Here is a 22,375-nt window from a genome sequence, read left to right on the forward strand (position 1 = left end):
CGTTGTCCAGTGGTCATGTGGCCAGCATGACTGCACTGAACACTGTTACCTTCCCACCAAAGTGGTACCTATCTATCTCCTTCCATTTGCATGCTTTTGAACTGCTAGGCTGGCAGAAGCTGGGACTAGTGACAGGAGCTCATCCCATCATGAAGCACTCAGGCTTTGAACTGCCAACCTTCCAATCTTCAGAAGTGGCATCTTAACCACTAAGCCACTGCATCCCTGACTCACCTTAGAGTCATCATAAGTCACAAATGACATGAAGGCACACAACAACATCAATAACAACAACAACAATATGTCCACATAAAGGCAACCAACATGATCAAGTGTCTTTAAATGTAGTCTTATGAGGAACAACTTAGGGAGCTGAGTATGTTTATCTTGGGGAAAAGATGATTGGGACGTGACATGAGAGTTATCTTTAAATACTGTATATACTAATGTATAAGTCTAGAAATTTAGGTTAAAAATTGACCCAAAAACTGAGCCGACTTATCCATGGGTCAATGTAAGTACTGTACTTCAACTCTTATTTTCAAAAAAGAGCCATCCCCTGGCGAAAGGCAAGAGGGTCATCTGTCTTGGAAGCACTGACCCTTTTCTACTTTCTCATCCATGCAGCCTTTAGCATGAGCACAAACAGTTATGCCTGCTGGAATTTTGTTATTTGGCATTGTTTTCTGTTGGTTCGTTCTTTATATCCTTTGTTACATGCCCCTGAGTTTTACCCTCGACTTATCCATGGGTCATATCAAACCCCATCATTTTGGCCCCAAAATCTGCCCCCGACTTAGGCATGAGGTTGACTTATAGTTGAGTATGTACAGTATCTGAAGGGACATCATGGGAACGATGGAAAGAGCTTGTTTTCTGCTGCTCCAGAGACAAGAACACAAGCCAGTAGATTCAAGTTATAAAAGACTCCCACTAAATATTAGTAAGAACTTTTTGATTGTAAGAGCTGTTTGAGAGTGCAATGGACTTCCTTGGAGGAGGATGGACTCTCCTCCTTTGGAAGTCTTTAAACAGAGGTTGGATGGGCATCGCTCAAGAGTACTTTGGTTGTCTATTCCTGAATGGTGGAGGGTTGGAGTAGATGACTCTTGTGGTCCCTTCCAACTCTCTGATTCTATGATGGCTACGAATCATGATGGTTCATCGTGACCTTCAGGCTCAGAGACGCTTCGCCCTTGAAAACAAGTCACTGGGGAAGATCACCCGTCTCACAACTCCACAAAAGTGGGAAGCATGTGATGCTGCATTTTGTCACACAGTTGTCAGGCAAAATAATAAAGTCGTTGTCATATAGCAGTCCTAACTTCACAGCTATGGAGCATGCACATATTTGTACCCTCCCAGTGATGTTTGTTTGTATTTTACATTATTTTTATTGAGTAAAAAACCACAAAGGATAAAAAATTCAATAACCCAAATAAGCACTACATACAACACAGACTACAAAACAAACTACAAAGAACAAAATCTACAGCTAACAAAACAGAACAGAAAACCGTGAGTTCCAGCTGTTTCTAGTGCAGGTATATTTCATTATAAATTGCACTCCTCTTTATCTTCCCTATTAATTAAACATTGTTTGAAAAACAATGATTGTTGGGTTTGTTAATTAATATGACTTAAATATATATATGAAGTCATATTACTTATGAAACCAACAATCATTGTTTTTCAAAAAGTCACTAAACAATTTCCAATCCTTCCCAAATCTTGTTACTGAATTTTCTTTAATCAAAATAGACAGTTTATCGATCTCTGCTAATTTCTTCACCTTCGATAGCTGCTCTTCTTTTGTAGGGATTGTCTTTTTTTCCATCTTAGTTTTATCATACCATAAATATCCATGCCATGTGAATCTTAAATATTCTTCTGCTATTTCTGACAGTCTTCTGTTTCTCAGCATTATCCATTCTTTTAACCACACTAAACAACATGCAGCAAAGTATAAATTTGGTAGTCCAAAATTGCCACATTTCTTTCTATCTTGCAATATTTCCATCTTCACCTTCAGTTTGTTCCTTTGCAACATGAATCTTTATAGATCCTTCTGCCATTGATTGAAAAACATGTCTTTTGAAATAACAGGCATTATCTGGAATAGAAAGAGCATTCTTGGTAACACATTCATTTTTACAAAAGAAACTCTCCCCAACAAAGTCAGATACAAACTCTCCCATCTCTGAAGGTCCTTTTTAATTTAATCCCATGTCTTAACATAATTATTTTGAAACAACATATTGTTTGGGTTAGTCATTGTAATGCCTAAGTATCTCATCTTCTTTTCAATTCTGTAGCCAGTTTCCCCCCTTAATTCTATTTGGTCTTTCAGTTACATGTTTTGAGTCAACACCGCTGCCTTTTGTTCATTAATTTCAATACCAGACAAATCTCCAAATTCTTTTAATGTTTCTTCCAGTCTTCCCACACTTTCCAGTGGATTTCTCAAGGTGACTACCAAGTTGTCTGCAAATGCTTTCAGTATTCCTTATCATGTGCTGATGATGAGAAAGGGTGACAAGAATGTGAGATAGTTGGGAGATTATTCCGTGACTCTTTTCGCCCGATCCAGGAATGGACTTAAACGGATCTTATCGCAAGCCTCCGTGCCCAACTTGGCTACATTGCGTACCTAATCCACACTCCTGGCGTATTTTTCAAAGAAAGTATCGTTCTTTGAAAAGTACACGCACCAGGAGTCTGGGTCGGGCACATGGTCTTAGTTCAGATGGTAAGGAGGGCTATCTGCAGGCTGGCAGTATGGCTTCACAAAGGAAGGAAACATGCTGGATTCCACGGAAACATCTTCTTTGCATTGCAAATGGACATTAAATTTCCTTGGCTTTGAAAATGTTGCAGTGACCACATGGCCAAAAAGGTGGAGATGCCAGTCTACAGATAGCCCTCCCTATCATCTGAACTAAGACCAGAAACAGAAAATGCAGGCCTAGGACTAACATCTTCAATTTCTTTCTCCTGTTTGCCTGATGTAAACGATAGTGTGACTTCGAAAGCTTGCAACATGTAATTGTGCATTTCGGTTGCCCCAATAAAGGTGTTGTTGTTTGGATGTTTTTGGGTTTGCTATATGGCCAACACGGCTACCTCTAGATGTTTTTTGGCAACATCAAGGTTTCCTTTCTGCATTTTTTTTTTTTTTGGGGGGGGGGGGGGGGGGGGGGAAGGGAATATTTTAAAGCAGTGGATTGTGGAAACCATGGGTCAAATGTAACTTACTGACTTAATGAAATAGCTGAAACAAATTTCCAGCCAAAATAAATAAATACGGTCAGCCTTCTCTATCCATGGATTCTTTTTCCATAGTTTCAACCATCCACAGCTTGAAAATTAAATATGGAATATATAAATTCCAGAAAGCAAGCCTCAATTTTGCCATTGAGGTTTGCTTACTGCACCATTGAATAGAAAGGGACTTGAGCATCCATGGATTTTCATATCCACAAAGGGTCCTGAAACCAAACCCCAATGGATACCAAGTGCCCATTGTAGCAAAATTAACAATGCATCTTATTCTCCTAAGTAATTAATGAACCATTAAGGGTCACAGTATTGCCAAATATCCATTTGCTACACAATACTTAAGTGGGCTTTTTGTATGCGGGAGCTGGGAGGCGTATTTAAAAGATGGAACATTCCTGATCATTATTTATGGTGTGATTAATACCATCTCAAGGCTGCTTGCAAAAGGAATTGCTCTCCCTGCCTTGCCTTGTGGCTGAGGAATGGATTATCTGCCTTTCGTTGTGATTGATAAATTACCCCGCACACACACACCCGACAAATGGGTGAATTATAAGAAATGACAAAGAAAAGCAGTAAAAGAGAGAGACGGAGAAGAAAGAGAGAGAAGCTAATAGAAGGGGGCAGGTGATCAATAGAGAGAGAAAAAGAGGCAGCAGGCAGCATAGACCACTGTTCCTGAATGGCTTAAAATTCACGAGCGACTGTCAAAAACAAGTCCATAAAATGATCAAGTGAGAGAAAAAAAATCCAAAGCAATGAGCGGTGAAAGCAGAAAAGGACAGCTTATGTTGTCCCAATGGTTCGACAGGGGCTATTCATAGAATTGAGAGAGACCCAAGGGTCATGCGGTCCAACCTCCTTGTGCCATGCAGTAAGACACAATCCAAGCACCCCAGACAGATGGCCATCCAGCCTCTGTTTAAAAACCTCCAAAGAAGGAGACTCTACCATTCTCTGAGGCAGCATATTCCACTGTCAAACAGCCCTTACTGTCAGGAAGTGCTTTCTAATGTTTAGGTGGAATCTCTTTTCCTGTAGTTTGAATCCATTGCTCCATGTTCTAGTCTCTAGAGCTGCAGAAAACAAGCTTGCTCCACCCCCAATATGGCATCCCTTCAAATATTTAAACAGGGCTGTCATGTCCCCTCTTAACCTTCTCTTCCCCAGGCTAAACCTCCCCAGCTTCCTAAGCTGCTTCTCATAAGACTTGACGGTTTCCAGACCTTTCACCATTTTGGTCACCCTCCTCTGGACATACGGTACTCCAACTTGTCAACATCCTTCTTGAGTTGTGGTGCTCAGGACTGGACACAATATTCCTGGTGAAATCTGACCAAAGCTGAATGGAGTGGTACTATTTTCTCCCTTGATCTTGACACTATCCTTTCATTAATGCAACTTAGAACCCCTCTTCTAAGGTGTCACTCAGTGTGGCCCATGCCCCCTGCACCCCCTTACTGGTACCCTTGGATCTGGAAATGAAGACCTATGGTGAATGTTTTAAGGACTGGGGAATGTCTACCTTGAGGAGGGAAGACAACTATCTTTAAATATCTGAAGAAATGTCATATAGAAGACAGAGCAAGCCTGTTTTCTTCTGTACCAGAGACTAACATGAACAAATGGATTCTATTCACAAGAACAGGGATTCCATCTAAAGGATAGGAAGAATGTTCTGACAGTAAGTAACAGCCCTCTTCTATTCCACTTTGGCCAGATATCACCTGGAATGCCATGTCCAGTTCTGGACGCCACAGTTCAAGAAGGATATTGACAACCTGCCAACATGTCCAGAGAAGGGCAACCAAGATTATCAAAGGTCTGGAAACCAAGCCTTACAAGGAATGGCTTAGGGAGCTGAGTAAGTGCTGCTTGGAGCAGAGAAGACGGAGACGTGATATAACATTGCCATCTTTTAATTCAGGAAGGAATATTATGTAGAAAATGGAGAGAGATTGTTTTAGGCTGTTCCAGAGATGAGAGTCTAGTCAGAAGAAAAGAGATGCCACCCAAACATTAAGAAGAACTTCCTGATAGTAAGAGCTGTTAAAGACTGAAATAGACTACCCTAGAAGGTACTAGACTCCATTATTGTTGTTGTTGTGTACCTTCAAGTTGTTTCCAATTTACAGCGACTGTAAAGTCCCGATCCAATGGCTCCCTCTTACATCGGATTTTCTTTGCAAGATTAGTTCAAAGGTGGTTTGCCTTTGCCTTCCTCTGAGGCTGAGAGTATGTGACTCACCCAAGGTCACCCAGTGGCTTCCCATGGCCAAACAGGGATGCTAATCCTGGTTTCCAGAATCATAGTCCAATGCTCAAACCACCGCACCATGCTGGCTATCTTCTCCTTTACTACAGATTTTTAAACAGAGAGTGGGTGGCCATTTCTCAGGGATGCTTTAGGCTGCTGCTATGTTGCAGAATTAATGCAGTTTGACACTGCTTTAACTGTCATGGTGCCATCCTATGAAATCCTGGGATGTGTAGCTTGTTGTGACACCACAGCTCTCTCACAAAGAAGGATAAATAGTTAAAGCAGTTAAAGCAGTATCAAACTGTGTTAATTCTGCAGCGCAGATGCAGCTTTAGCTATGGATTCCTGCACAGCAGGGACAGGACAAGATTGACAGTTACCCTCAGTTTTATGATTCTGTAATACCTGGGGGTTTGGTGTTTGTCTGTGAATGGGTTTTCAAGGGATCCATGAACTAGGTGCACCAATTATGTTTTCCCCTTCAGTCTTTCTTGTTACACTGCTTGTGCAATTTTTATCTTTATTGTCTTTATGTGCAGTCTTTATGTGCAATTTGTGCACATAATAAAATTGTCTTTCTATGCAAATGCATCCCTATTCCTCTCTAACCACCCACTTGCACCCCAAGCTGTAGGTATTTATACAAAAACCCCTGCAACATTTGTCTAAAGAGACTGTCTCTGTTAACTGTGTAGATCATCCGGGAAGTATTTGCCTGTGAACTCTTAATCCTACCAAATAACAGTCGTCTAAATCCCAGAAAAATGAGGACTCTTTTGAGGTGGATGTAAGAAACCAATTACTGCAAATCAGCCTGGATCCTGGCGCATCAAGAAGGACTAGAAGGAAGGAAGAGAGTGGAAAGGCAGACAGTTCTGCGCATAATTAAATTTGGCAAGAGAGACAGAAAGCGACAAGTGAAAAGACGCGGATGGAATTCTGGCTTCATTTCCCCACATCCGCCAGGAACATTGATGCGCTAAGGCAGGTGAAGGAGTGGGCATGCATTAGGAGTTTGTGCACATGTTTCCCAAATTGCATCCTTTTGGTTTTCGTTTCAAGGGAGTGAGAGAACTGATGCATCTTTGCAGAGAGTACTTTCTGCTAGTACGACAGTCCCAACCGTGGGAGTCAGCTCCCAAAGATATATGTGCTTTCAAGCACATGGAAGTAGGCCATGGGTGGGATGTGAGCCACATATGGCCCCTGGATTTCCCCACTGCTTCCCCAAGGCCCCATGTGCATGTGTGCTGTGTGCCTTCAAGTCATTTCCAACTTATGATGACCCTGAGGCAAAGCTATCATGAGGCTTTCTTGGCAAGATTTGTTCAGAGGAGTTTTGCCATTGTCTTCCTCTGAGGCTGAGAGTGTGTGACTTGCCCAAGGTCCCATCCATTCCAAGTCCCCCTCCAGCTCTTCCCTCCATGAGTCAGAGCACCTCTGCGGTCCATCATCACTGACCATTGGTGCAGGTGGGATGGAACTGCCACCTGGCAGCCCTTTTCTGGTCTGGCAGAGCTATCAGCTGATCAAGAAAGAGAGTTGCATCCCTTTGCAGCCCAGCCAGCAGCCCCACCAGACTTGGAAGGGGCTTCTGGTGGTATGACCACATCAGCCCCACCACAGTACAGCCAGCCTGGCTGGCAAAGGGGGGTGGCCAGGGTGAGTGCCAGGCAAGCTGGGGGGGGGACAAGCCTGAGCTACCACACTGGAGTGACACCAACCCTAGTGACACCATTGTCCGGATCACAGTCCTGGATCACTAGAGTTGGAAGAGACTCCAAGGGCCATCCAGTCCAACCCCATTCTGCCATGCAGGAACTCTCAATCAAAACATACCTGACAGGTGGCTGTCCAGCCGCTGCTTAAAGGAAGGAGACTCCATCACTCTCCAAGGGAGTATGTTCTGATGTCAAATAACTCTTACTGTCAGGAAGATCTTCCTAATGCTAAGGTGGAATCTCCTTTTCTGTAGCTTGCATCCATTGCTTCATGCCCTAGTCTCTGGAGCAGCAGAAAACAAGCTTGCTCCATCCTCAATGTGACACCCTTTCCAATACTTAAACGGGGCTATCATATCTCCTCTTAGCCATCTATTCTCCAGGCTAAACATACCATGGAGTCCATGGACTACATCTTTAAAAGCTCTGGGATGGAGAAAATGGAACAAAATAGAATAACTAGGAGTCTGGAGCACATTCTTAGTAAGGAAAAAAACTAAACGTTTTGGATCTTTTTCAGTCCAGGGGAAAAACACACAACTGAGACCGGTTTCTATATGGACTTTTACTTTGCAGTCTCATTACAATCACTAGAGTTTACTTCTCAGTGGACAAGTCTGGGATCAAAATGCAGGTGTGAAAATCTAAATATATAACTTCTGGGATTGGGTAAGATTATATTGCACAGAGGTTGGAAAAGCTACTTTTTTGGACTGCAGTTCACTGAAATTCCCTTGCCACCAAGACCCCTTGTTCTGTTTGTGTTTGTTTGTAATAAAACTAAAATTAGCTAACCAGGTCTGAACTTGCTGAGGCTTCAAAATCAGGTGAAAGGAGGAGTATGAACTATAACATCCCCAAGTTCTGGATTCAGTGAGGCTCAAATTTAAAGCAAAAATGCTATAAATGGTAACATGAAAAGGGTTCATAATATAATGAATAGTAAACCTTGATGGGAGAAGGGACAAAGTTTCTCCATTTTTCATAATGCTGAAATTCAACATTACTCTGAATGACCTGCTGAAATTCCCTCTTTAATACTTGCTTATATGGACAGGAACTCTTTCTTTTTTGCATCTGTCCAGGTAATAATAATAATAATAATAATAATAATAATAATAATAATAATAATAATAATATTTATTTGTATACCACCCTCTGGCAAACCAATCCGGGCGGTTAACAACAGTAAAATATAAAATATGACAATTAAAAACACTTTATCCCTGGAAGGACATTCTTTCTTTGGTCTCTGTGCCAAAGATAACAGTTGAGGGGAGGTGGCAGAGAGGATAGTAAAATATTGGGCAAATTCACATTGGTATAAATATGGAAGAAGGAACAAGCTTGTTTCCTGCTGCTCCAGGGACCAGGACATGGAGCAGTGGATTCCAGCGAGTGGAAAAGAGATTCCACCTAAACATTAGGAAGAACTTCCAGACTGCTCAACAGTGGAAGACTCTGCCTTGGAGGGTGGCGGAGTCTCCTTCTTTGGAGGTTTTTAAACAGAGGTTGGATGGCCATCTGTCACACTTTGATGGTGTCTTTCTTTCTGCATGGCAGAATGGGTTGGATTGGATGGCCCTTGAGGTTCTTTTCCAACTCTAGGGCCGCTTTCCCACTATGATTTAATGCAAATTGCTGATCAGGTTATTTGACCATCGTTCCCATTTGAAACCAGTTCCGATCCTACTTTAATCGATTTCAATCACGACGAAGCGAGGCAAACGCAAAAAATCCACTCTTTCCTGACACTACTTCTTTGGCGGCTTTTTTTAAAAAAAGAATTGATTCCTGAGTGTGTTCAACAAGTGGGAACACCAGATCTGAATCGTATCATTCTGGAGGGGAGGGAGTCATGACAGAGGGGTGTTTACCATCCCTCCTCAGTTTTTGGTAGATCCACCATTCTCCCCAGCGCTGCTTTTGTGCTTCTGGTGTGACCTGAGGGGGCATATTTTTAAAAAAAAATTGATAGAAGATTTGATTCACTGATTTTGCAACTACTTGCAGTTACTCAGGCGATCTGACAGCAGCTCATAGTAAGGCAAGTAGTTGCAAATATAATGAATTGAATATATATATATATATATATATATATATATATATATATATATATATATAGTGTTCCCAAGCCGGGCTGCCCAAGCTGCCGCTTACGTCACTGATGATGCACATTTTGAAGCAGCGCAAACTAGTGCGGATGACAATTGTGCCAAAAAAGAAGCGATTACAAGGGGATATTGAAAAGATCTGCTTTCATAGTGGGTACAACAGACCTTTTGGAATCGATTTACCAACACGGAACGAAGGCGAAACGCAAACCGGTTTAAATGTAAGCAGGAATGAGCCCCTAGGATTCTGTGATTCTATTGTTTTAAAACTGAGAAAACTGTGGATCAAGACAGAGCTCTCCAACAGAAAGGAACACAGAAGAGTGGCCTTGTAGTCCTTGCATTGCCTGGCTGGGTGGCCAGCTGATGTCCTTCCTTCCTTCCTTCCTTCCTTCCTTCCTAATTCACCAAATGAAAAAAGTATCACTTCTCTCACTAGCAATGCAAATAGGCACACAGGGAAACCACAAAGCCTCTGCTGCAAACATCGCAGAGTGAAAGGCTTCAATTGCTTTCTGTGTGATTTCCCCAGAGCTTGTCTTCTACAGTGAACCTTTTCGACCTCAGAAAATTACCTATATGGAGAAAATGCCCAGTAGCAGAATTTTGCACAAGGTCTCATGGGCTCTTACTTCTCCCCTGTCCCCTCTTTTCCCTTTCCCAAGCTAGAGGAGAAATACAGTGGGAACTATAGCACTACTTGAGAGGAATTCGGTCATTCTTCTGATGTGCTGCTTCACCCTGGACTTGGCCAGATCTGCCCTCGGGACAACAGAAAGTAATAAGGAGGCTGGAAGGACAGGGCAGCAGCTAGCAAAAGCCAAGGAAACAGAAAACCAAAGAAATTTGATTTGCAGAATTGTTGGGCTTTGAGGATGAAAGGCGGCATGAAAAGCAGCTTACTGGTGACATCTGCTGGACAAAAGTTTTTGAGACAAATGGACAAGTATGACAGAGTATAATACCCAAAATCCACAAAACGGTGGTCCCTTTAGTTTTTTCAGGCTATGTGGCCACGTTCTAGAAGAGTTTATTCCTGATGTTTCACCAGCATCTGTGGCTGGCATCTTCAGAGAATGCCAGAATAGAAGATGTCAGGCACAGATGATGCTGGCGAAACATCAGCAAGAAACTCTTCTAGAATATGGCCATGTAGCCTGAAAAACCCACAAAAAATGGATGCTGGCCATGAAAGCCTTCGACTTCACAGTGGTACCTTTACTGGACCAACCAAAATGCACAAAATACATGATGCAAACTTTGGAAGCTCCGCTGGCTTCTTCTTCAGGCAAAGGTGTTAAAAATCACACAGGAGAATATATTTTTGAAAATATGACACTGTTAGTCACTGACTTGCATTTAGTCAAGATGGTGTTGGTGTGATGTTCTGTGGAGGGATATCTATGCAAGCTTGACCTCCTCCTCCTTCTGGCCATGTGGCCCTGGGAACAAAGCATTCCAATGCCCAGGAGATAAAATTTAGTAATGCAAAAGGTCTTCTTCTGAGATCTAAGATTTCTCCATCCTCCCTTGTGAGGTCACAACCTCCTTTGTTAGGCAGAGGACACTGAATCTCTCAAGAGAAGCCTCCATGCTTTTGCATTAAGAACATTTGTAGGTGCTGGTTTGGCAAAACATGCCAAATGTAGTCCCAATTAAAATAAAATAAAGTAAAATAAAATACTTTACTGTTGTTGGAGGTAGAAACCTCAAATAGTAAAGTCCCGGTCCATTGGCTCCCTCTTTAGGATTCCCCTGTAGCAACTAAAATGCAGTACTTTCACATCCAGGAAACATGTTCAGAGGTGGCCATGTTGGCTATACAGCAAAGTACAATAACATCCAAAATCCATAAAACAGTGATACCTTTATTCGGCCATCCTGTATGATTTTTAGCACCTTTGTCCAATGAAGTGCATTTGGTTGGCCAGATAATAGCAGTAGCATTAGCAATAGCAAGTACTTTTCTACATTGCTTATCAGTGAATTAAGACTCCTTAAGAAATTTAGAACCTGTAAGCCAATTGCCCCCAACAAGCTGGGTGCTCATTTTACTAACCTACAAAAGGATGGAAGGCTGCGTGGACCTTGGAGCCTCTGGGATCGAACTCAAAACTTTGTGGCTGCGGGGCCAGCATTGAACCCTTCACCGCCATGGCTCCTTAAATAAAGAAATTGTGGTGGCTAAAAGCAATATTCAATTTTTATTCTACATAATCAATATCTAGTTCCCCTGAATGTAATGCGAAAAAGACCCAAAAGGTGAACCTAGCCTCAGTAAGAGGAATGCTGAAGAGAGTTTTTCATGCTGGGGTAAAAAGGGCAGAGTGACATCTTTGATGGATGCTTGCCTGGTGTTTTGCTTTTAGTCACAATAATTGCTGTTGATAAGGGATGAGCAGATTGGGAAAAGGTACATAGAGGCCCCTTTGTAATAACAGAATTGATAAGAGGTGGATGGGATGGGGCATAAGGTTTCTAATGCATATTAATTGAATTTTGATGTATGCAAGATTCTTTACTCTGATTGAAGGAATTTCTATATGTTTGGGTTCTTTGTATCCAACAGAATTTGCCAAAGAAGTCTCTTTGTCTGTTGCCTATAAAAAGTAGAATTTTGTTCTATTCTGGGTCTCAGAATTTAGGGTGGAATGGTAATTCCAGTCTGAGAATTTACTAACAATAAAGCTGATTATTATTATTATTATTATTATTCAATCTGGCTCTCCTCCCGGTTTATTTCTGTTCTGTTAAAGAACCCAACATCAGGACAGAGTCAATTTGGCTGATTTCTACAAAAAAATAAAGTTGTTTTTGGCCTAAAAAGCCATGTGTGGTCTGCACAGAAAACCATGGGATCTACTAACAGAAACACATAGCACAACACCTTGCAACCCAAGTGAAAACTCCATTTGAAAATGTAATGGGACCTTAGTTCTCAGGCTTAAACGTATCTCCTTCCCTGCAATTTTCCCACAACAGGTTGTCGCCTTGACCCTCTTGACAGCTTCTGGGGAAATCCTGGAATGCTCTGAATCTGTAAATCCTGAGCTCCACCAAGCAGCCTGTGTCCACCTGGGCTGTTTGGGCATCGTCCTCACCATCACCTTCCAGTGTGTGCCGCAGTTCTACCTGCAAGAGACCACCTTCCCATCTACTCTGACCGAGGTAAGCTCAAAATACCAGTATGACAGTGTTGCCAGGTTTTCAAAATAGTAATTAGGGACAGGGGACATTCATGACTGCCATTAGCTATTAACAAATTTGTGTTCTACAAAGGTGCACTGTACACTATCCCATAGTGTGGGCCAGGGGTTCCCAACCTGTGCTGCAAGGAGCCCTTAGGGCTCTGTGTGTGCTTCCCAGGTGCTTGGCGGCTGCTCCAGGAAAATGAAAGGAATAAAAATAGGAACTTATCCCATGGCTTAATAAATCGATTTACCTCTATCTAGTTTAAAGCTTCATTTGGGCGGCATCCTGACGTTATCAAAAGGTTTTTGCTGCCTAATTTGCCATCTGAATACAGCCCAGGTCAATCCCTGCTTTCACAAAACTCCCAGATCCGAAAAGAGCCATGCAGAATACTTCTGGAAGTGGGGATGGACCCAGGCTGTATTCAGGAGGCAAATTAGGTGGCAAAAACCTTCTGATAACATCAGGATACCACCTGAATTAAGCTTTAAACCAGATAGAGGTACACACGCAGCTGCACCATATGCAGCTTCCAGCCCACACAGAAGCTGCAGGGGAGAAACAATGACATGTGCAGCTTACACACCACGCCACGCCACAGGGTCGCGCACCATTACTTTCAGTCTGGAACGAATCCCCCGCCAAGGGGAAGGATCCACTGTATATCAGTTTATGAAGCCATGGGATAAGATTCATAGAATGAAATTAAAGAATAAGAATATATTCTTATGTACTATATGTACTCATGTATAAATCTAGAAATTTAGGTTAAAAAATTGACCCCCAAAAAACTGAGTCGACTTGTGAATGGGTCGATGTAAGTACTGTACTCTATCTCACACACGCACACACATTATATATGATACATATCCATCCATCCTCTGGTGAAAGGCAAGAGTTTAATCTGCCCTGCAAGCACTGATCCCCTTTTACTTTCTCATCCATCCAACCTTTAGCATGAGTACAAATAGATTTGCCTGCTGGGATTTTGTAAGTTCTTTGCCATTGTTTTTCTTTGTTTCATCTTTTACATGCTTCATTACATGCCTCTAAATTTTACCCTTGATTTATCCACGGGACATATCAAAATCCATAATTTTGGCCCAAAAACCTCCCCTTGACTTATATATGAAGTTAATTTATAGTCGAGTATATATGGTATACCCCTAAACACCATTAACTTGTAAGACATAGGGTAGGCCTCTTTGGGGCTCCTCCATATAAATAAGGGCACAACAAGTCAAAAAGGTTGTTAACCCCTGGTGTAGGGAATCCCTACTGTAACCCAAAATGCCAGGGTCCCAGAGGGCACCCACAACCAATATTTAATAGGGGGAATTTTATTAGCTCAAGTGAAGTTGCAGAGAAGGCTTTGAGCAACTAAAAGCAGGGGTCAATCCTGTGTATACCGGTTCTGAGAGCCAGAACTCCAGAATGCAAGGTCCAAATGTAGTTTTATTTATAACAGCAAAAGGGGAGATCAACTTTCACATAAAAACACACACTCACGCACACATATAAGAACTAGAAATATAGAAGATGGTAGCAGATAACAATTTTCAGAATTGCAGTGAGTAATACTGTACTGCGATTTTAGGCTGCATCAATAGATGTATAGTGTCTAGATTGGGGGAAGTAATAGTGCCACTGTATTCTGCTTTGGTCAGACCCCACTTGGAATAACACTGTGTCCAGTTCTGGGCCCCACAATTCAAAAAGGATGTTGAGAAGATGGAGCTTGTGCAGAGGAGGGCAACCAAAATGGTGAAGGGTCTGGAAACCATGCCTTATGAGGAACACCTGAGGAAGCTGGGGGTGTTTAGCCTGGAGAAGAGAAGGTTAAGAGATGATATGATAGCCCTGTTTAAATATTTTAAGGGATGTCATATTGAGGAGGGAGCAAGCTTGTTTTCTGCTGCTCCAGATAACAGAACCTGGAGCAATGGTTGCAAGCTACAGGAAAAGGGTTTCCAGCTCAACATTAGGAGGAACTTCTTGACAGTAAGAGTGGTGGAGTCTCCTTCTTTGGAAGTCTTTAAGCAGAGGCTGGATGGCCATCTGTCAATGATGCTTTGATTGAGATTTCCTGCATGGCAGAATGGGGTTGGACTGGATGGCCTTGGGATCGCTTCCAAGCCTATGATTCTATGGTTCCAGAAGCAGAGGTTCTAGTTGGGGGATTCTGTCAGAGGAAAGTGGCTCAGCATGCTGTCTGTGGGTCAGGGGTGGCTAATGATCATTGAAGAGTCAGGTGGGATACTGACAGAGTGCCTGTCTGACTTCAAATCAACACCAAATTTGTAGTGCTTGAGAAAGTGTATTTATAGGGCAAAACATATCCTGGGGTAGTTTTGGGGATTAAGGTGAAGTTTCCAGGAGGGAAGAATAGAACTGGAAGTCTGTAAATGGCTGGAAGTCTGTAAATCCCTTGATGAAGGAGTTTTACTCCATGTCTGTCACCCACCATCACTCCTATCAAACGAAGGGATTATGCAGATTCCCATTTTAATTGATCGATCTTGGCTAAGTGCCTGGCGTCCCCCATGCTGAGCCAGCAGGATCTCCAAATAGGGTCCATGGATAGTTTTCCTGACTTTGGGCAAGTCACACACTCTCAGCCTCAGAAGATGGCAATGACAAGCCCTTTCTGAAGGAACTTGCCAAGAAAACCCCATGATAGGTTCACCTTAGGTTGTTTTAGATCTCCATAAGTTGGAAATAACTTGAAAACACACAACAACAACAGATGCGCCATAGTCAAGAAAACTCCAAGATAGGTTGCCATAGGTCAGAAACACAACAACAACAACAACAACAACAACAACAACATGATGATCAACAAAGTACAACCACAAGCAGAAGAGAACCTATTTTTGTCTCTGACACCAAAAAGATTTCAGTTGATCTGATACTCTTGGGAGAGTTGTTTTGCCTTACCTACAGCACAGATTCTGTATTCTGTGTTTGTAATAATCCACATTATCTCAATGCAGGTTTTCAAGAGCAGTTCTTGGCAAAACAGCCAAGGCCTCCTAGAACACTTCCGACAGAATGCAATTGCAATTAGTTAATGAATATTCTCCCCCGACACATGCCCCGTCTCCATGCCTCCCATTTGTTAGGAAATCTTTTAAGCTGGACTTTAACTAGGAAGATTAAGTGACTTGCAGGGAGCATCTATTCTTTGGGAAATGGATTTGGCTGTGTGTGTGCGCACTGTTTTGCTCTTTCTGCCTCAGAATTTTTAACTTTTGGTTTGCCATGCTTCAGGCAGAAGGAGGCATTTTCCATGTGGCCAGAGGGTAAAGTACATGGAGTCTCATATGTGGCACAGAATATACAAGTGTGAGCTTTTCACCTTCTTTTGAATCATGATTCTAGCCCTCCTTGACAAACTGACAAGCCAACAGTGTGATGCAGCAGCTAAGAAAGCCAATGTGATTTTAGGCTGCATCAGTAAGAGTATAGTGTCTATCTAGACTGAGGGAAATAATAGTACTACTACTTTGGCCAGACATCACCTGGATATTGTATCCAGTCCTGGACATCCCAAGTCAAAAAGGAGCTGGAGTATGTCCAGAGGAGGGTGACCAAAATGATGAAGGTCTAGAAACCACCAAACCGTATGAGGAACCGCTTAGGGATCTGAGTATGTTTAACCCATGGAAGGGATGGTTACAGGGTGGCATGATAGTCATGTTTAAATATTTGCAAGGGTGTCCTATTGAGGATGGAACAAACCTGTTTCTCCAGAGACTAGGACATGGAGCAATGGATCCAAGCTACAGCAAAAGAGATTACACCACAACATTAGGAAGAACTTCTTCACGGTATGAGACAATAGAAGATGCTGCTTTAGAGGGTGGTGGGCTCTCCTCCTTTGGAGGTTTTTAAGCAGAGGCTGGATGACCATCTGTCAGGAGGGCTTTGGTGGTGTCTTCCTGCACGGCAGAAGAAACTTGGGTTTGATGGCCCTTGGGTCTCATCCAACTCTAGGATTCTGTGTATTCCTGCATGGCAAAATGGGGTTTGACTGGATGGCACTTGGGGTATCTTCAACTCTGTGATTCTATGATTCTTTGTTTTCATTCAACTATTCATTCAGTGCATCTGCTTTAGTTGGGACTAATGCACAAGATTCCAAAAGACAAAACAACAACAACAACAACAACAACCCACATATTGAGAGACTGCATGGTGTAGTGGTTTGAACGCTGGTCTGGGACTCTGGGAGACCAGATTCTGAATCTCCTTTCAGCCCTGGAAACTCATGGGGTGATGTTGGTAGAATTCAAAGACATTGCTGTGTTAGTCTGGGAAATCAGTCTGCAAGTGTTAGCTAGTGTGACAATGTGTGTAGTGTGCCAGGAAACCAAAGTCTCTGCTCAAGCCATTGCTGATGGACTGCAGTTAGTTCATATACTCCGACTCTGCCGTTTCTCTAGTTCAAGGACCATTGAGGAGGTCACATCTATAAGGAAAACCATGGCAAATCTTCCCAGAATAATAGATCTTGCTGAACATACCCCAGGAAAGAGTTGCCATATCAAAGTTGAAGGCACATAGCAACAAACAGCACATTCCACCAAAAGACAAGAAGAAAATCAACTCTTTTGAAATATGATGCTAAAGTTTCCAGCATGGTTTGACTCTGGAGACCAGGGTTCAAAACCCTTCTTATCCATGGTAACCCACTGGGAGACTTTGGGTAGGTCACACTCTCTCAGCCTCAGAGGCCTCTCAATAAAACTTGCCAAAAAATCCCCCAGAGTCAACATAAGTCATCTTGCTATTCTCTCAGCCTCAGAGGAAGGCCATGGCAAACCTGCTTCTTAACAAAAAAAAAATGCCATGAAAGGGTTGTCTTAGGGTCACCGTGAGTTGGAAACGACTTGAAGACACACAACAACAACGAGGTGATGAAAATGCTATACATTTTTGACTATACTCTGAAAAGGTTATTTATGGTGCTTAACCCTATCCCTGAAATAGGTTCAGTGCCTTGGAAAGCTCTCTTAAAGTTTGGAGTATGACCCAAAGCAGATTCACTTCCAACCTGGAAGCCTTCAGCCTCACTGTCTCATAGAAGCTAGGAAGGGATTGAGCAAAACGTGTGACTATCAGAAGGTGAAATTCCTCCTTGCTCTTCCTCCATGGGCAGAGCCGGGGTCAGGGTTCACATTGCAAAATGCAAAGACGTATGCGTTGGCTTGCTTTATTTGCTTTAATTACTTTAGTCCCAGGGGACCTGTTCTTCTGACCGGCCCGCTGTGCCAAAAACCCATTGAACATGTCATGGCGTCCTTGCTGGGTTGGAGATAATTTTGGAAACTTTTGTGACACTGGAGCCTTTGGCATGCAAAGCAGATGCTCTGCCTCTGAAGTGTTGTCACTGTACATACACACTCGCTCCAGCCAAACAAGGAGACACTCATTCAGTTGACAGTGACGAATTGAGTCTGCATTGCAGTTGACCTCTGGGGATGCTCACTGGTACTTTTTACATTATATTTTTATTGGATTTATGATAGTATAATTACAAAGGGAGCAGCATGGTCTGAGTGTTGGACTAGGACTTTGAGAGACCAGGGTTCAAATCCCTGCTCGGCCATGGAAACCCATTGAAGGCCCTTGGACAAGGCATGCTCTCTCAGCCTCAGAAGAAGAGAACTGCAAATCACCTTGAATAAATCTTGCCAAGAAAAAGCTATGTTAAGGTCACCAAGAGAGTCCATGGGTAATGGGGGCTGTTGTGGTTGCAACCGACTCTCCGTATCCATGGAATCTGCATCCATAGCTTGAACCATCCACAGCATGAAAATATTCCACCAAAAATGTCAAAAAAGCAAACCTTGATTTTCCCATTTTATATAAGGGACACCATTTCACTACACCACTGTGTATAATAGGACTTGAACAGCCTTGGATTTTGGTGTCCACATTGTTTTTCAGTTTTTAAAAGCCCAGCTCAGGTCTTGGAAACTCAGAGCCATGCCTTCCTTAATTGAGTTTATCAGCCTTTAATGTAGCCTCCTCCTTTTCCTACTGCCTTCCACTTTACTATGCATTTATCATCTCCTCCACTGAGTCTTGTCATGTCATGATATTCCAAAGTACAACAGCCACAGTTTATTCATCTTGGCTTCAAGAGAAAGATCAGGCTCGACTTGCCTGGGACCCATTTGTTTGCCTTTTTGGTGGTATTTGGCATCTATAGAACTATCCTCTGGCTGTTGTTGTTGTTGCTGTTGTTGTTGTTGTGTACCTTCAAGTTATTTCTGACTTATGATGACCCTATCATGGGGCTTTCTTGGCAAGTTTCTGCCATTGCCGTCCACTGAAGCTGAGAGAGTATGATTTGCCCAAGATCACTAAGCGGGTTTATAAGGCCAAGCCATGATTTCAGATGAGTTGATTTTCTTCCCCTCTGCTTTTTTAACTTCAAGACTAGCAAGTTTTATCTGGCGTAAGCTAACATGAACAGCTGGCCACTTTGTCAAATGTTATGAAGTGCTGCATATTTGAAAGATGGATATTTGTGATGATGATGGAATAGGTAGCCAGCTTTTCAAGTCTGCAGGTGGCCCCAAATTCAGAGGAGTAGCTAATACCTCAAAGGACAGGATCAAAATTCAAAATGACCTTAATAAATTAGAAAACTAACACAATGAATTTCAGCAGAGCGAAATATAGGATACTACACTTGGGCAGTAACAATGAAAGGCTCAGATATTGGGTGGGTGACACCTGGCTTGACAAAAGCACGTGTGTAGTGGATCTGGGAGTCTTAGTGGACCACAAGTTGAACATGAATCAACAGTGTGATGCAGCAGCTAAAAAAGCCAATATGATCCTAGACTTCAATAGAAGTACAGTATAGTGCCTAGATCGAGGGAAGTAATAACGCCATTCTATTCTGTTTTAGTCATGTCCCACCTGGAATACTGTGTCCAGCTCTAGGCAACACAATTTAAAAACGATGTTGAGAAGCTGAAGCATGTCCAGAAGAGGGCATCCAAAATGGTGAAAGGTCTGGAAACCATGGCTTATGAAGAAAGACTTAGGGAGTTGGGTAGATTTAGCATGGAGAACAGAAGGCTAAGGGGTGAAATGATAGCCATTTTTAAATATTGGAAGGCATGCTAAATGGAGGATGGAGCAAGGTTGTTTTCTGCTGCTCCAGAGAACAGGACCTGGATCAGTGGGTTCTAGGCTAGCTACCTCCTGCCTTTGAGGATGGAGGAGTCTCCTTCTTTGGCAGCTTTTAAGCAAAGGCTGGATGGCCATCTTTTGGGGGTGCTTTGTGTCTTCCTGCATGGCAGAAGAGGGTTGGACAGGATGACACTGGGGTGACCCTCTTCCAACTCTATGCATTCTATGATGATAATGATGATGCAGATCTTCTGATAACATCGAAGGACCACATGTTCTGTGCAATCTGTTTTCCCCTGGGAGAGCTGTGTTCAATTTTGTCAACTCTGCTGTTTAGTCAAGGAGAGAACTTGATGACTGAAGACAGATGTGCCCTCAAAATAGATCCTGAGCAAATTCTGCTTTTTGTCAGATGCTTGCTGGAGCATCAACTCCAGACAAATGTGTATTTTTAACCTCCTGGCCAATGAGGAAAGTCTCCATAGCTTATAAAGCAAGGCCTGGAGAGAGGTATATGTGTGTCTTATGTGTCGTCAGGTCATTCCCAACTTATGACATGCTAGTGACCCTATCATGGGGTTTTCTTGCCAGAGTCTGCTCAGTGTGGGGTTGCCTTTGCCTTCCTCTGAGGCTGAGAGAGTGTGACTTGCTCACAGTTATCCAATGGGTTTCCATGGCCTAGCAGGTATTCGAACCCTTGTCACAGTCCAGTACTTCCAATATTTTGTAAGCCCAATATTTGGACAGCACCAAATAGAATCAACCAGAAAAACCGGAGAGACTTCTCTAAGTGATCAATAGATAGCAGTTTTAGTTTAGAAAAAGCCCAAACAAAATATGACAAAACATTAATACTAAACGCAGATTAAAAACAAACAAAAGCATCAGTAAAATATGCATAGAGATCCATTTCAGAAAACATTCAATCTATAAAATTGAAGTCATTTAAAAAGATAATTAAATTAAAGACTATAAAGGTGAATCAAACATCACATCCTTATCTGTTTGTGTATAACACTTATTTGCTATTTATTAATTAAAATATCTGTAACCTGCTCACTATCTAAAGATCTCGGGGTGCTGGCATAGATTAAAACCAATCTGGCATTTTAAAACTATGTGAATAATTAAATCAAGCTTAAAGGTGATCAACATATTAACTAGTTAACATGTTAAAAAGACAGACGGAAAGGATTCAAACAGTTTAAAAAGGAATTCAAACCATGTACAGTCTACCCTGGATATCCATCCACAGCTTGAAAATATTCCTATATACTCTGTGTGTGTGTGTGTGTGTGTGTGTGTGTGTGTGTGTGTGTATACACACACACACACACACACACACACACACATACAAAAAGCAAGGCTTGATTTTTTTATTTTATAGCCAGCATGGCGTAATCGTTTGAGTGTTGGACTACAACTCTGGAGATCAGGGTTTGATTCCCTGCTCAAGCATTAAAACCCACTTGGTGACCTTGGGCAAGTCACACACTCTCAACCACAGATGATGGCAATGGCAAACCCCCTCTGAAGAAACTTCCAAAGAGAACCCTATGATAGAGTCACCATAAGTCAAAAATGACTTGCAGGCACAAAACAACAACAAACCATTTCACTACACCATTGTATATATAACTAGAGCATTGTCTGTGACTTGAGCACCCATGGATTTTGGTATCTGTGGGGGTCCTGGAATAAAAATTCCCAGCAGATATTAAAGGCTCCCTGTACATGTGAGGATTTTAATAAAATCAAATTGGTTACCAAAGCTTTCATGAACAGTCATTTTTTCACTTGGCACCTGAACAGCAGCAATATTGGTGCCAGTCAGGCCTTCTAAGGGAAGGGTAGTCCATAACTGGTTTGCCACAGCAGAGAAGCATTGTTCATAGAATCATAGAATCCTAGAGTTGGAAGAGACCCCAAGGGCCACCCAGTCCAACCTCCTGCCATGCAGGAACTCTCCATCAAAGCAATCCCAACAGATGGCCATCCAGCCTCTGCTTAAAGACCTCCAAAGAAGGGGACTCCACCACTTTTTAAGGCAGCGTCTTCCACTGTCGAACCGCTCTTACAAGACGGTGCATGGCATCATGACACACCTCCAGCGCTGTGTCCAAATGGCGCAGCACCAAAGGGGTGCCATACAGCCGTGCCGCCATGGTATTTTGTGGCTTCTTTTTGCACCTTATCAGAGGCCAGATTGGGGCAACAGCGTGAGGTTGCCACAGCCCCAATCTGGCTGAAGAAGGGGTGGCTGTATGCACCCCTCTGTACATCCCCTAACTGAGCGAAAAAAGTTGTAGCATAAGGTTTGGAGACTTCATCTACTTCCTCATACTCCATGTATCTGAGGAAGTAGACCACATCTATGAAACCTTATGCTACATCTTTCGCTCCATTAGTCTCAAAAGGTGCTACAAAATCCTTTCCCATTATCCTGGGGCTTGTCTAATTATTAAAATACTACTAATTCGATTCAAATCTGGCCACATGTGATTTAGAGGAATTTGGGCTCTTTGCAGAGGGGACATGAACAACTCCATAAACTTCGTAGAAAAAGGATTTGTAGATTTTACTGGAGTATCCACAAGTATCCATGAGCATGTGCATTATCACATGTGTGGCTGTCCATCTGCTTCACATGGATTTGG

The 22,375-nt window shown here is 42.5% G+C and overlaps 2 protein-coding genes across 2 annotated transcripts in view; one reads left to right on the top strand and one right to left on the bottom strand.

Annotated features, from left to right (window-relative positions):
- Positions 1 to 22,375, bottom strand: part of LOC121919807 (protein FAM71C-like) — a 1,121,343-nt gene that overhangs the window by 917,354 nt on the left and 181,614 nt on the right. The window lies entirely within an intron of this gene.
- LOC121921175 (L-gulonolactone oxidase) overlaps positions 1 to 22,375 on the top strand; it is a 66,920-nt gene that overhangs the window by 13,841 nt on the left and 30,704 nt on the right. The window contains exon 6 of the mRNA XM_042448851.1: positions 12,357 to 12,542. Coding sequence (XP_042304785.1) covers positions 12,357 to 12,542 — 186 coding nt within the window. The remainder of the gene's footprint in view (positions 1 to 12,356; positions 12,543 to 22,375) is intronic.

Source organism: Sceloporus undulatus, chromosome 1 (assembly GCF_019175285.1).
Source record: "Sceloporus undulatus isolate JIND9_A2432 ecotype Alabama chromosome 1, SceUnd_v1.1, whole genome shotgun sequence".
In the NCBI taxonomy this organism is placed as follows: Eukaryota; Metazoa; Chordata; class Lepidosauria; order Squamata; family Phrynosomatidae; genus Sceloporus; species Sceloporus undulatus.